Raw genomic sequence first — 16,438 nt, 5'->3', positions numbered from 1 at the left:
TCTTCATAAAGCATCTCAGAGTAGGAGTGCTGATCTAGGATCAGTTTTGCCTTTTAGATCACATTGAATAAGACTACATGGACAGGGGGGCCCTGATCTTAGATTAGCCCTCCTACTCTGAGACATCTTATAAATACAGGCCCTTGTCTAGAGAGACATCTTCACGAAGAGAGAAGAGGGAGAACTTGGGTTGGGTAACAATATAAATAAGTTGTAGCCAGATCTGAGGTGTCAGCTTTGTAGTCATGGATAGAGATAGAAAGATAGAGAAAAGCCCATCGAGGAAATGCAGACAGACTGAGTTGTGAATAGGGTTGCAAAGGTACCGGTAATTTACCAAAGGTACCGGAATCTTCAGGAATTTGGGTAATTAACAGAAAATCTATGGCAATCTATCTGGTAATTTATACTTGAATAACTTAAACAATTTTATTCATATATAGTATTATTTTCTATATCTGTATCCATATTTTCCATGAGTTTCTTTTAGACCATATGGTTAAAGAGAAAATAGCCTAATTAATGTAAAAAGCATCTAGTCAACAATGGCATTATATTCAATTATCTCTGCAACTCGTCCAACTATTGACTTTTTTCACAACTGAAAGTTTCCAACTCAAAAGTTTCCAGTAATATTCCCTCCCTTTGCAACCTTAGTTGTGAACCTAATCTCATTAGCTTTAAGGAAGAGATCTGTATTGACATGCCTCACACTATTTAGTATAAGCTTGTACTTGAAAAGCTTGAATAAGAAGCAGCGTGTCCCTTTTGTTGTAACATCTTTACTTTTCCTTTTAGATCACAATTAATACGATTATATCTGATACTAGATCAGCACTACTATTCACTTTGTGACTACGTGCCCAGGTTTTACTTTGTCAGTCTTGGAAAATGCAATTAAGATCTTAAGATCACTTTATTGGTTATTTGCACACAAGGTCCAACCAAAATTTGACTTCTGCTTTTAACCCAACCCCTCCGAAAGACACACATACATATATCGGTTTTGGAGAGGTGCAGGGGGCTGCCACACTGGGAACTGTTGTTGTGGGGGGTTAAGTGCCTTGCTCAAAGGCACAACGGCAGGCAATGGCATCTAGGATTTGATACCAGCAACCATTCGGTTGCCAGTTCACTTCCCGCCAGATTTTTCCTGTCGGACCCGGGATTCGAACTGGCAACCCTCTGGCTGCTGGCTAGCCCCTCTAACCACTAGGAGACCTGCCTATATAACTGGGAATATTATCCACCCAGTGGAGACTCCTCAGAGGAGGAAGGGGAGGACCATCCTCCTCAGTGAATGTAAAAAGTTATCCTCTTTAGATAAAACTTTACTAAATATACTGTATGCCACCAAATAATTGATTAAAACACACTGTTTTGCTATGAAGGTCTATAATAGCCTCAACAGCACTCTGTAGGGTAGCACCATGGTGTAGCTGGAGGATAGCTAGCTTCCGTCCTCCTCTGGGTACATTGACTTCAATACAAAACCTAGGAGGCTCATGGTTCTCACCCCCTTCCATAGACGTACACAGTAAGACTTACACAGTGCATACAATGTGGTGAGTAGTTGACGCAAAGAGAGAGAAAGACAATAATTGAACCGTTTTTAACAAATTAATTTATAAAAAAATGATTTTCACTTACTTAGCTAGCAAATGCAGCTAGCTAGTTTAGCATACTCAAACACCCTGCTCAAACAGAGGGATGTTATGTTAGCTAGCTGGCTATATCCAACACAACACTGGTACTCTTCCAAGTCAAGGTAAGCTTTTGGTTTGACTAATTTATTGCCACCGGGGCCTGCCGGTGTAACTGCTAAACTGCTTACTGACTCACTGTAAAGTTACGGCATGATTGTAGTGGGTTTACTAACGCGTTAGTTCTATTAGCTATGCTGACTATGATGTTACTTTAGCTAATAGGCTGTGTGTAGCGGTTTTGATATGGTTAGATTTTGTAGCCTGGTCACGTACAGCTGATGTGTTGTACATTGAATTCCACAAACGAAGAGAAAAGGTGAGAGGAGGAGAGCGCATAGATGTCAGATGGAATACAACGTGGCTGCTATGAAAGTGAACTGTGTTTACGTGTGATCAGGGGTGTATTCATTCCTCTGAGTCTGTTGAAAAATGTTTCTTAAACGGAAGCAAACGGAACGAAATGGGGATAAACATACCTGAATTTGTCCAATAAAAACTCTTGTTTGCAACTGTTGGACTAATGATTACACCCTAGATCAGCTAGATGTAGGCAAGAGTGTGCAAGTCGGTATTGAATGTATCACTGTCTGTCCATGTGTCACCTCAAATGTTTATCTCGACCTGTGTGCACCTACATTGTAAACTATCATTCATAGTCTAGGTTGTAGCAACCTCATGATGGGTAAAGGGAACATTTGAGTATCATGTAGTAGCCTAAACCTATCGATGTTACATTGAACTGTTACATATGCTGTAATAGAAATAAGGCCATGTTCATGAAAAAACGTCTATGGCCGCCACTGTATCCACAATACCTGTTAAAATGTTTGATGGCCTTACAATGTTGAATAAAGACAATAAAACAAACAGGAAAACCTCAGAATGGCGGTTTATGTTTTAAGAAATGTATTTATAGTGGAATAAAAATGACAACATAAGAAAATAAAGCATATAAAATATAGCAGCCAAATCCTGCCATCCTACACAGGGTCTCCCAGTGAAAGTCTCAGAGTGCTATTTCTTCTACATGACGATTCCTCTTCATTCCAATTCAACTCCCTTTAGCCTTCAAGGTAATTGGCAATCTTATTCCAACTACGCTTGATTTAATGTCTGTAAATGTTTTCGATGCATAAAAGTTGGGTGCACAGAATCCCACTAGCCATTCGCTAAACTCAGGAGTTCATCCAGCTGACCCAATGTTGTCTCAGGGTGCGTCCCAAATGGCACCCCATTCCCTATATAGTGCACACTACTTTTGACCAGAGCAGGGAATAGCAAAAGGGTACCATTTGGGACGCAATGTCTGTGACCTAGCAACTAGATTATCTCCAATTATCTCCTTATAGAAAACCTGCTAATTGAATGTGTGAATGTATCATTACTCATCATGCCTGTAGATGTATGTGCAGTATGTGTGTGCTTGTATGTGGATGTGTGTGTGTGTTCACACAAGTTCAATTTGATGTGGATACTGGTTAAGGTGAGGGCTTGTAGAAATAGAGAGCCCCTGGAACCTCGACTGGGAAACCCTGGTTGAGCATTCTGTATTTACACACCTATGACAATAATGTTCATAAGAGGATTATGTGCATCGACACTATAGCCTCTGTATGATATAACAATGAGCGCTGTACAGCTTATTCTTTACCCCCTCTTGCTGTATCCATAGGAGCTCGAAAACAAACACACTGTACAGAAAACACCTCAGAGAATAGTCACACAGCAAAACCAGGACGACTTCACTCACAGGGTAAAACCTCTTGTAGAGCATAAAACATAATTTATTTACGGGTATTCACATTGTATGGAAATATGTTGGACTGGTCTGTAGTGGAAAAATGAACAGACATTTGAGAAGAAATCGAATCCTTTGAAAACAGATGATGATCCCAAAAGTCTATTTGTAAAATGAAACTAAGGAATAGTATGGCCCTGCATACCACAAGCAAAGGAATTGTTAAATTGCAACACAATATTTGGTGTAATTGAGGGACTTTTAAAGGGGCATACTTCATATTTGTTGAATGTGGTGACATTGGCTACTAACTGAATTCCCTAGTGATTTTCTAGCATTGAAGCGAGAGAATCTTCTAAAAAAGTGGTATTCAAAGTTGGGGTCGCTGCAGTGGGGTCGGCAAAATTATTATATATATACACACTGAGTGTACAAAACATTAGCAACACCTTCCTAATATTGAGCTGCACTCCATTTAGCCCTCAGAACAGTCTCAATTTGTCGGGACATGGACTCTAAAAGGTGAAAGCGTTCTACAGAGATGCAGGCCCATGTTGACTCCAATGCTTCCCACAGTTGTGTCAAATTGGCTGGATATCCTTTTGGTGGTGGACCATTCTAGATACACATGGGAAACTGTTGAGCGTGAAAAACCCAGCAGCGTTGCAGTTCTTAAAACACTAACTGGTGCGCCTGGCACCTACTACCATACCCCGTTCAAAGGTACTTCAATTATTTTGTCTTGCCCATTCACCCTCTGAATGGCACATACACAATCCATGTCTCAATTGTCTCAAGGCTTAAAAATTATTCTTTAACCTGTCTCCTCCCCTTCATCTACACTGATTGAAGTGGATTTAACAAGTGACATCAATAAGGGATCATAGTTTTCACCTGGATTCATCTGGATTCACTTTGTCAGTCTGTCACAAAAGAGCAGGTGTTCCTAATGTTTTGTACACTCAATCAGTGTATAGATTTTTTTTTTTTTTAAACAAAACATTTAGAGTACAGATTATTATATGGAACAATATAGAAACGTTTTTGAGAAAGATAATTCGAAAAAATAATTTGATTGAGTAAATGTATTTATTGGTTTCTTTTCATTTTTTATAAGGTTATTTGTTGATGTAAAAATCGAAATGTACAGATTTGAAGGTTGTGTCATTAGATTTGAGGTGGGGTCACAAGATATTCTTGGAAAAAAATGGGGTCCCCAGACATTCTGGCGGAAAAAATGGGTTCCCCGCTGAAAAAGTTTGAATACCACTATTCTAAAGGGATCTTTTGCATGTGTGGCCTGCTGGGATATAGATTAAGACATTATGGAAATAGACAACAGTTCCTTCTCCAGTCTCAGACCCTCATTGACCCAACCTAAGCTATCTGCTTAGCCGTTTCATTATCATCATTGTAAAAATGCATGGCCATACACTTTCAATCGACTACGTGGAGAAAGGGAGTGTTTGACTGGCGCTTTGTATAGATGCCTTGAAAAGCAATTTTAGAGATGAATTAAATCAACTAAATAGTGGATTCAATTCAAATGCTGAACGAGTCCTTTCAGATTTAAGGTCCAGATTTTAGATTGGATGTGAAAAATACAAATGAACCTGACATACCTGGATGCCTCCAATCGAATACTTTGTCAAGATGGCCTGGTTTGAGGCACTCTTGACATGTGAGTGGCACACCCCTTGGGCATTGTCAAGGAGACGGATCTATCAAAGCCTAATGTTGACAGACAGGCCACAGTTGTTCACTGTTGCCCACTCATTTTAGTCAATTTAGTAGAAAAGCACAGCCAAAACAATGAATTCCAAGGACACCACCAGCAACTTCCTAAAGGAAAATGAGTAACATTACATGCTACATCGATGAATTTGCGATATGGTACATTGAATAAATCAACTTGAATGAACATATGGAGAAAGTACAGCTTTACTCCACAAATCAAATCTGGACGGGGATGCCCTTGATTTCATTACTAGGGCCGTATTCACTAGGGCATGTGATGTAAAACGCATAAATAAATGTTTGCTAAGGAAAATGAAAATGAGCGTTTCTTATTGGACTGTTTCAGTCCTTTTTGTTCAGTTTGGTGCCTAATTACAGTTTATTTTTTTCGATTGCTAACAAGCATTGTTCAATACTGCGGATACATGTGCAAAACTCTAAATACAGTTATCACAACTATGTGGCAACCTGTGGATCATTTGTCATTGCTTTGACACAAAATGCATTCAATGACAACTTCTTTCAAATTACATTAATACTTGTCTCACAAAAACACATTTACCAACAAAACTCTATGTATCTACAGACCATTTTGCAAATGTTAAGATACCCTTATCAAAACTGTTAAACTCAAGTTCAAAAGCTACTGAAAATTGAATTAGACTGCAATGTTTTACATCGCTACAGTAAAAGCAAAATAGATAAAAATAATAATAATAATAATAATAATAATAACTCTTAATTATTCACAGCTGATTTTCATTCTACATTACGTAACTGAAGATCTACCCAGGTGTTTTCCATTTTTATGTCATTACCATCTCTACAAAAGGGGACATCTTTGGAATATATTTTACATAAACATGGACCCAGCCAGAGATCGTGTAGTGGCTTACAGAGGTGGAAGAGTTGCCGGGAGAGGCAGAGGATTACGTATCCGTGGTGGAAGACGACTGAGGGGAAGACTCAGAGTTGTAGTGTCAGATGAGATTAGGGCTACAATCATTGATCATGTTGTCAATCATGGTCTATCAATGAGAGATGCTGGTCTCAGAGTGCAGCCAAATTCGCAATGCTCAACTGTGTCATCTATTATAAGAACCTTCCAGCAAACTAGCAGGTAAGATACGCATTCTGCATGGGCATCTAACTGTACTGAATATTACTGTAGAGTAGTAAATCGAGCAAAAGCTCTCCGAACCACTTGTGTGTAATTACATTTCTGTTTTAGGACCCAACGGTTACCGAATGGAGGGGGGGAGAGGTAGGATTTTCTCTGCTCAGCTGGAAGCTGTAATTGTTGTCATGGTTATTAGCAACAATGCCATAAAACTCAGAGAAATTCAAGAGAGAGTGTTGGCAGACAATAATACATTTTAAAATGTTGAAAGTGTAAGCACGACAACCAATGCTAGAGTCTTGACAAAGCATCATATCAGCATGAAGCAGGTGTATACTGTTCCCTTTGAGAGGAACTCTGATCATGTCAAGGAACTCCGGTACCAATATGTCCAGGTAAGATGTCTATATCCTGTAATACAGTACTGTTTTTACTGTAATGTAAAAACAGTATAACTGTTATGTTGCCCTGTGGATTTACAATATTTTAGAGAGTCATGGAGCTTGAAGCCAACACCCCACATGTTCGTCTTTGTCATTGTGAGGCTGGTTTTAACATGGCCAAAACACGCCGACGTGGAAAGAATGTGATTGGGAAAAGAATGTGAATGTCCTGGGCCAGAGGGGTGCCAACATCACAATGTGTGCCGCAATATCCTCTGAAGGATTGCTGTTACATAAACCACTAATTGGGCCATACAACACAGAGCGCCTCATTTCATTAATGGATGACCTCTATGGAAGGCTTTTGCCAGGTGAAGAAAGAGGGCAAGTCAGAAGAAATATGGAAACCTGGGTGATTGTATGGGACAATGTGGCATTTCACCATTCCCATGCAGTCACAGAGTGGTTTGCAGCCCATCCCGGGATGGTGTCACTTTTCCTCCCCCCTTATTCTCCCTTCCTCAACCCCATAGAATCATTATTTTCCTCATGGAGGTGGAAAGTTTATGACCATGATCAAATGTCACTCTTGGATGCAATGAATGCAGGATGCCTGGATATCTCTGCAGAAGATTGCCAGGGATGGATCAGGCATGCAAAGATATTATTTCCCAGGTGTATTACGCGAGAGGCCATACGGTGTGATGTGGATGAGAACTTGTGGCCCATTGCAGCAGACAGGGTTGACTAGCATTGTTATATATCTGTTTCATTTGGACAATCTGCTATGCATATTCATAGTGTGTATACACTTTTTGTTTGTTTAACAGTACTGGAATTATTTATTTTTGTGTATTTTGGAATTACTCTGCAAAAAGCAAAATACAGTAATGTGCAAAAATACAGTAAATTGTATTGAAGCATATTGCAGCCTTTCTGCTTATTTCTTTACATATCTTGCAGGACATTCTATACAGTACAGGTTTGCCACTCTTCTTTTGTAAAAATGACTGTTGGTTCATCTAGAAAACATGATATTAAAGACAAATTGACACATTTTCAAGTGGTAGCTGTTTTTAGAGTTTTGCATGTCGTGAGAGACTGTTAGCTTTCATTTGGTAGAAAGATTTGCTTTTGAAACATGTAGGATGTGCATTGCCAAGTTGCATGTTGTTTTGATAACTGTATTTAGAGTTTTGCACATGTATCCACAGTATTGAACAATGCTTGTTAGCAATCGAAATAAACTGTAATACGACCCAGATATTGCACTGAGGGTCTCTGTTGATGGTTAGAGGGATAGCTCACCCCAAAATGGAAGTTTGTAAGCATTGGGAAATCTACAGGCCTATATCCTAAATTGAAATATTGGCACCATATCATTTTTCGAAATACATATTGCGGAATTGACAAAACAGGAATAAATCTCAGACATATGAAAACTTCAGACAATGTTTCATTTTGGGTGGTCTTTAAAAATCAAAGTAAAATTCCTGTAAAAACATTTACTGGGAGCGTTCTTCCCCAATGCCACCATCTCAGTATGACTACCTCTGCAGTGTGACTATCTGCATTGCCTGTGTGTATTGTGTGTGTGTATTGTGTATGTGTGTGTGTGCGCATGCCTTTGTGCCTGCATGTGTGAGTGTGTGCGTTCCTGTGCGCGTGAATGAATGTGTAGTGCACGCCGCAGAGAGTGGGTCTGGGTCATGTCAAAGCATTTGGCAGCACAATGACAAAGAGAGCATGTTGAACAGATGGAATGGAGAACACAAATTGGGAATAGTGAACCAATACCAATCTCTTACAGTATATGGGATTCATATGAGACTGTATTCCACAGTGGGCAATGGGAAGAAACTCAAAATGGTGGTATGTTGTGGTACCAAGTGTTGTTTATGACTCGTGATCTGGGGGCAATATCAAGAGACAGGTCCCATCAGCATCATACCTGCTGACATGCGTTGCTGTCTTTCAGAAATACAGTTAAAACATATTTTTGTATAGAATATAATCACTATTATAAAACAATTAATTGTGTTTGTTTTTATGTTCAGTTCTCTTTGTCGTCGTCGTCGTCTCAAGGTCGTGATGCTTTCCCATCATTGAAGATTATCATTTTTTTGGCACTTTCACAAAAAAAAAAGTATTCAAAGAATGATGCTGCATTGTGTTCTCTGTTTGTAGCTCTGAAAAGGCAATAATGTCCACAGTATCGTCTCAGAGAACAATAGAATGGTAACAATATGATCAATATCAAGAACACAACAAAAAGAGAAATAATTTAAAAACAAATCAACAATTAGCACAATGAGTGACAGAAAATACTGCATAGTACAAATGCCCCATAACCAGTGTCCTTCACATCCTAGACAGGGCATAGGGCCTTTGAGACAGACAGCCCATACAGAGAGGTCGTGTCCCCTGGACTTCCTCTTGTAGTCTCTATGGACATGTCCAACGGGAGTTCCATCACTAAGCCCAGGGCATCATTCCAGAGCTCCACAACTCAAAGATCCCTTCCAGGGGGGACGTGCCCAAAATGTCCACAGCCAAAGCCAACGCCCCAGCCGCCATCCTCCCAAATCAAACGCACCAGGACCAAAGCAGCTCCTGTCATAGTACCACATGACCTTCCCATGATGCTCCCTGTTGCCCCCGCGGAGAGGTGCCTACTGGGTACAGTAGTACAGTGGGTGTGTGGTGGTCTAGGTAGGTAAAGGGGTTGTCTAGGTCAAGGGGGGTGGGGAGGGGGGGGGGGGGTTCATTGTTATTCGGGTCCGCTGCTGTTGGTTGTTTTCTCCCACTCTATGTTATCCTCGCTGTGGGTGGGCGAGGCGCCGTGGCTGGGGCCGCCCCCGGGACGCACGCCACGCAGCCCTTGGAAGCGCCGGCACTCGGGGCAGATGCGGATGTGGCTGCAGCCCTGCGCCACCAGAGCTGCCTCCTGCGCCAGTCTGTGGGAGAGGGATTCGGCGAGGGGCAGGCCGGCGGCAGCGCCACACAGCTTGCCATTGCTCAAGCTGACGGCGGCGGCCCGTGCCCGGCGCTCCTCCAGGGGCAGGGGGCGAGGACGGAGCATGGTCGTCCCCCGCCGACGCCTCAGCTGTAGGCTGTCCCGGCACAGGACGATCCCCTGGAGCTCCCGTAGCATCTCCTCACACACCGACAGCTGCAACACACACAGGGAGAGAGAGGGAAGAGAGAGCCTGGGAGATCTCACTGACACACTTCAAGATCAGAGACTGACGGACAGACGGACTGACAGACACCATGCAGAACAGACAACAGCTACACAAATAGGATAGAATAGGATGTACTGGACATTTAAGTGTGACAATATCTAACAAAAGGAACTTAAGATGAAGTTTGTTGAGAAAATATAACAACAACCTAGGTTCTTCAAGAAAAAACAGACAACCTACGGTACTTGATGGTTAAGTACTGATATACACTATATATACAAAAGTATGTGGACACCCCTTCAAATTAGTGGTTTCGGCTATTTCAGCCACCCCGGTTGCTGGCAGGTATATAAAAATTAAGCACACAGCCATGCAATCTCCATAGACAAACATTGGCAGTAGAATGGCCTTACTGAAGAGCTCAGTGACTTTCAACGTGGCACCATCATAGGATGCCACCTTTCCAAGGTGCAACACTCACTACCAAGTTCCAAACTGCCTCTGGAAGCAAGGTTAGCACAATAACTGTTCGTCGGGAGCTTCATGAAATGGGTTTCCATGGCCGAGCAGCCGCACACAAGCCTAAGATCACCATGTGCAATGCCAAGCGTCTGCTGGAGTGGTGTAAAGCTCACAGCAGTGGAAACGCGTTCTATGGAGCGATGAATCACTCTTCACCATCTGGCAGTCCGACGGACGAATCTGGGTTTGGCGGATGCCAGGAAAACGCTACCTGCCCCAATGCATAGTGCCAACTGTAAAGTTTGGTGGAGGAGGAATAATGGTCTGGGGCTGTTTTTCATGGCTAGGCCCCTTAGTTCCAGTGAAGGGAAATCTTAACGCTACAGCATACAATGACAGTCTAGACGATTTTGTGATTCAAACTCTGTGGCAACAGTTTGGGGAAGGCCCTTTCCTGTTTCAGCATGACAATGCCCCCATGCACAAAGCGAGGTCCATACAGAAATGGTTTCTTGAGATCGGTGTGGAATAACTTAACTGGCCTGCACAGAGCCCTGACCTCAACCCCATCGAACACCTTTGGGATGATTGGAACGCCGACTGCAGGCCTAATCACCCAACATCAGTGCCCGATCTCACTAATGCTCTTGTGGCTGAATGGAAGCAAGTCCCTGCAGCAATGTACCAAAATCTAGTGGAAATCCTTCCCAGAAGAGTGGAGGCTGTTATAGCAGCAAAGCAGGGAACAACTCCATATTAATGCCCATGATTTACTTTTGGTCATGTAGTGTATTTCATCTAGATTGTTTAACATTCTTATATATTATATGAAATGATTGTGAAATATTGGTTACATTTTAGCCATTCTCATCCCCATAACATAAGACAAATCACTGCCCATATTGCGTTAAATGTTACTGTATCTGTGTGTGCTGGTGTACCTGTCCTCCTCTCCCAATGATATCACACAGTGTCAATGTGGACTAGACTAAGTCCTGGACACCATATGTGAATTGCTTGCCCCCCATCTATCCTCAGAGTTCGTACTGCTTGGTGACCTAAACTGGGATATGCTTAACACCCCGGCCGTCCTACAATCTAAACTAGATGCCCTCAATCTCACACAAATTATCAAGGAACCTACCAGGTACAACCCTAAATCCATGAACATGGGCACCCTCATAGATATCATCCTGACTAATTTACCCTCTAAATACACCTCCGCTGTCTTCAACCAGGATCTCAGCGATCACTACCTCATTGCCTGCGTCCGTAATGGGTCCGCGGTCAAACGACATTTACATTTACATCATTTAGCAGACGCTCTTATCCAGAGCGACTTACAGTTAGTGAATACATATTATAATTTTTTATACTGGCCCCCCGTGGGAATCAAACCCACAATCCTGGCGTTGCAAACGCCATGCTCTATCAACTGAGCTACATCCCTGCCGGCCATTCCCTCCCCTACCCTGGACGACGCTGGGCCAATTGTGCGCCGCCCATGAGTCTCCCGGTCGCGGCCGGCTGCAACAGAGCCTGGATTCGAACCAGGATCTCTAGTGGCACAGTTAGCACTGCGATGCAGTGCCTTAGACCACTGCGCCACTCAGGAGTAAACTCAGGAGTAAACGACCACTCAGGAGTAAACGACCACCCCTCATCACTGTCAAACGCTCCCTAAAAGACTTCAGCGAGCAGGCCTTTCTAATTGACCTGGCCCGGGTATCCTGGATGGATATTGACCTCATTCCGTCAGTAGAGGATGCCTGGATGTTCTTCAAAAGTGCTTTCCTCTCCGTCTTAAATAAGCATGCCCCATTCAAAAATGTCAGAACTAAGAACAGATATAGCCCCTGGTTCACCCCAGACTTGACTGCCCTTGACCAGCACAAAAACATCCTGTGGCGTACTGCATTAGCATCGAATGGCCCCTGCAATATGCACATTTTCAGGGAAATCAGGAACCAATATACACAATCAGTTAGGAAAGCAAAGGCTAGCTTTTTCAAACAGAAATGTGCATCCTGTAGCACTAACTCCAAAAAGTTTTGGGACACTGTAAAGTACATGGAGAATAAGAGCACCTCCTCCCAGCTACCCACTGCACAGGCTAGGAAACACTGTCACCACCGATAAATCTATGATAATCGAGAATTTCAATAAGCATTTTGCTACGGCTGGCCATGCTTTCCACCTGGCTACCTCTACCCCGGCCACCAGCCGGCTACCCCCCCCCGCTTCTCCTTCACCCAAATTCAGATAGCTGATGTCCTGAAAGAGCTGCAAAATCTGGACCCCTACAAATCAGCTGGGCTAGACAATCTGGACCCTTTCTTTCTAAAATTAGCCGCCGAAATTGTCGCAAGCCCTATTACTAGCCTGTTCAACCTCTCTTTCGTATCGTCTGAGATCCCCAGAGATTGGAAAGCTGCCGCGGTCATCCCCCTCTTCAAAGGGGGTGACACTCTAGATCCAAACTGTTACAGACCTATATCCATCCTGCCCTGCCTTTCGAAAGTATTTGAAAGCCAAGTTAACAAACAGATCACCGACCATTCCGAATCCCATCGTACCTTCTCCGCTATGCAATCTGGTTTCCTCAGCCACGCTCAAGGTCCTAAACGATATAATAACCGCGATCGATAAAAGACAGTACTTTGCAGCCGTCTTTATCGACCTGGCCAAGGCTTTTGACTCTGTCAATCACCGCATTCTTATTGGCAGACTAAATAGCCTTGGTTTCTCAAATGACTGCCTCGCCTGGTTCATCAACTACTTCTCAGATAGAGTTCAATGTGTCAAATTGGAGGCCCTGTTGTCTTGACATCTGGCAGTCTCTATGGGGGTGCCACAGGGTTCAAATCTCGGGCCGACTCTATTCTCTGTGTATATCAATGATGTCGCTCTTGCTGCTGGTGACTCTCAGATCCACCTCTACGCAGACGACACCATTTTGTATACATCTGGCCCTTCGTTGGACACTGTGTTAACAAACCTCCAAACGAGCTTCAATGCCACTCCTTCCGTGGCCTCCAACTGCTCTTAAATGGTAAATAAACTAAATGCATGCTCTTCAATCGAACGCTGCTTGCACCCACCCGCCCGACTAGAATCACTACTCTCGGCTGGTCTGACTTAGAATATGTGGACAACTACAAATACCTAGGTGTCTGGTTAGACTGTAAACTCTCCTTCCAGACTCACATTAAGCATCTCCAATTCAAAGTTAAATCTAGAATCGGCTTCCTATTTCGCAACAAAGCCTCCTTCACTCATGCTGCTAAACATGCCCTCGTAAAACTGACTATCCTACCGATCCTTGACTTCGGCGATGTCATTTACAAAATAGCTTCCAACACTCCAAATTGGATGTAGTCTATCACAGTGCCATCCGTTTTGTCACCAAAGCCCCATATACTACCCACCATTGTGACCTGTACGCTCTCGTTGGCTTGTCGCCAAACCCACTGGCTCCAGGTCATCTATAAATCTCTTCTAGGCAAATCCCCGCCTTATCTTAGCTCATTTGTCACCATAGCAACACCCACCCGTAGTATGCGTTCCAGCAGGTACAGTGGGGAGAACAAGTATTTGATACACTGCCGATTTTGCAGGTTTTCCTACTTACAAAGCATGTAGAGGTCTGTAATTTTTATCATAGGTACACTTCAACTGTGAGAGGCGGAATCTAAAACAAAAATCCAGAAAATCACATTGTATGATTTTTAAGTAATTAATTTGCATTTTATTGCATGACATAAGTATTTGATACATCAGAAAAGCAGAACTTAATATTTGGTACAGAAACCTTTGTTTGCAATTACAGATATCATACGTTTCCTGTAGGTCTTGACCAGGTTTGCACACACTGCAGCAGGGATTTTGGCCCACTCCTCCATACAGACCTTCTCCAGATCCTTCAGGTTTCGGGGCTGTCGCTGGGCAATACGGACTTTCAGCTCCCTCCAAAGATTTTCTATTGGGTTCAGGTCTGGAGACTGGCTAGGCCACTACAGGACCTTGAGATGCTTCTTATGGAGCCACTCCTTAGTTGCCCTGGCTGTGTGTTTCGGGTCGTTGTCATGCTGGAAGACCCAGCCACGACCCATCTTCAATGCTCTTACTGAGGGAAGGAGGTTGTTGGTCAAGATCTCGCGATACATGGCCCCATCCATCCTCCCCTCAATACGGTGCAGTCGTCGTGTCCCCTTTGCAGAAAAGCATCCCCAAAGAATGATGTTTCCACCTCCATGCTTCACGGTTGGGATGGTGTTCTTGGGGTTGTACTCATCCTTCTTCTTCCTCCAAACACGGCGAGTGGAGTTTAGACCAAAAAGCTCTATTTTTGTCTCATCAGACCACATGACCTTCTCCCATTCCTCCTCTGGATCATCCAGATGGTCATTGGCAAACTTCAGACGGGCCTGGACATGCGCTGGCTTGAGCAGGGGGACCTTGCGTGCGCTGCAGGATTTTAATCCATGACGGCGTAGTGTGTTACTAATGGTTTTCTTTGAGACTGTCGTCCCAGCTCTCTTCAGGTCATTGACCAGGTCCTGCCGTGTAGTTCTGGGCTGATCCCTCACCTTCCTCATGATCATTGATGCCCCACGAGGTGAGATCTTGCATGGAGCCCCAGACCGAGGGTGATTGACCGTCATCTTGAACTTCTTCCATTTTCTAACAATTGCGCCAACAGTTGTTGCCTTCTCACCAAACTGCTTGCCTATTGTCCTGTAGCCCATCCCAGCCTTGTGCAGGTCTACAATTTTATCCCTGATGTCCTTACATAGCTCTCTGTTCTTGGCCATTGTGGATTGTTGATAAAAATTACAGACCATGCTTTGTAAGTAGGAAAACCTGCAAAATCGGCAGTGTATCAAATACTTGTTCTCCCCACTGTATATCTCACTGGTCATCCACAAAGCCAACACCTCCTTGGCCACCATTCCTTCCAGTTCTCTGCTGCAAATGACTGGAACAAACTGCAAACATATCTGAAGCTGGAGACACTTATCTCCCTCAATATCTTTAAGCATCAGTTGTCAGAGCAGCTTACTGATCACTGCACCTGTACACAGCCCATCTGTAATTAGCCCACCTAACTACCTCATCCCCATATTGTTATTTACATTGTTATTTATTTTGCTAATTTGCACCCCAGTATCTCTATTTGCACATCATCTTCTGCACATCTATCACTCCAGTGTTAATACTAAATTGTAATTATTTTGCACTGTGGCCTATTTATTGCCTTACCTCCATAACTTACTACATTTGCACACATTGTATATAGATTTTGTATTGTGTTATTGACTGTACGTTTTGTTTATTCCATATGTAACTCTGTGTTTGTTGTTTTTATCACACTGCTTTGCTTTATCTTGGCCAGGTCGCAGTTGGAAATGAGAACTTGTTCTCAACTGGCTTACCTGGTTAAATAAAGGTGAAATAAAAAAAATAAAAAAAAGTCAGGGTGAGGAGAATCACTGTGAGCTGTAGTCACACAGTCCAACTTTCTAACTGTGTTGGCTATGGCATCTCCCTTTGTGCAATGTAATAGAAGGGAATAAGCTTAGAAAGGCACTGCATGGGCTATGAGCCATGTCATTATAACTGACAAAAATCAAACAAGCCAATCCAAATACGCACTTAGATAGATAGACAGCTTGTACACGCACACACTAATTTGATAGTTTCTTAGTCCCCCCAAAAATAAGTCAGGTGGCATGGGCTTTTCTGTACACATGCTGGTTTATTTAGAAAAAAATAATGATCACGGTGTTGTATCGGGAAAATATCCAATTGAAAACACAATCATATTTCTTAAAGAAAAACATGACAGAAAAATACAGCAGAAACTGAAATTAAATCCAATTCAAACCACGAAACTACGTCTCATTCAAATGTTCATTCAAAGGGGGCTGATTTTAGGTTGTTCAAGAATAAAAGCATAGCATTTAAAGTCACATTAACTACCAGTGGAGACAGCTGAGGTCTAGCCTGTAGATAGATAGTTAGATACTGTATGTGAGGCATTATCTTTGGCTTAGGTCTCGGAGGCAAATAAAAGGCATGGCGCCCACTCGGCAAGGGGCTGGCAG

At 42.8% G+C, this 16,438-nt stretch overlaps 1 protein-coding gene across 1 annotated transcript in view; it reads right to left on the bottom strand.

The window, feature by feature from the left end:
• Positions 1-9,454: 9,454 nt before the first annotated feature.
• The window catches only part of LOC311105862 (glutamate receptor ionotropic, kainate 4-like), a gene marked incomplete at both ends in the record, with an annotated part of 245,044 nt that continues 238,060 nt past the window's right edge, over positions 9,455-16,438 (bottom strand). The window contains one exon of the mRNA XM_084148080.1: positions 9,455-9,856. Within this exon, the coding sequence (XP_084004206.1) occupies positions 9,455-9,856 (402 nt within the window). The remainder of the gene's footprint in view (positions 9,857-16,438) is intronic.

This window comes from Coregonus lavaretus, assembly GCF_964263955.1.
Source record: "Coregonus lavaretus genome assembly, chromosome: 30".
Classification (NCBI taxonomy): Eukaryota; Metazoa; Chordata; class Actinopteri; order Salmoniformes; family Salmonidae; genus Coregonus; species Coregonus lavaretus.
This window is presented reverse-complemented; position numbering and strand designations above follow the sequence as displayed.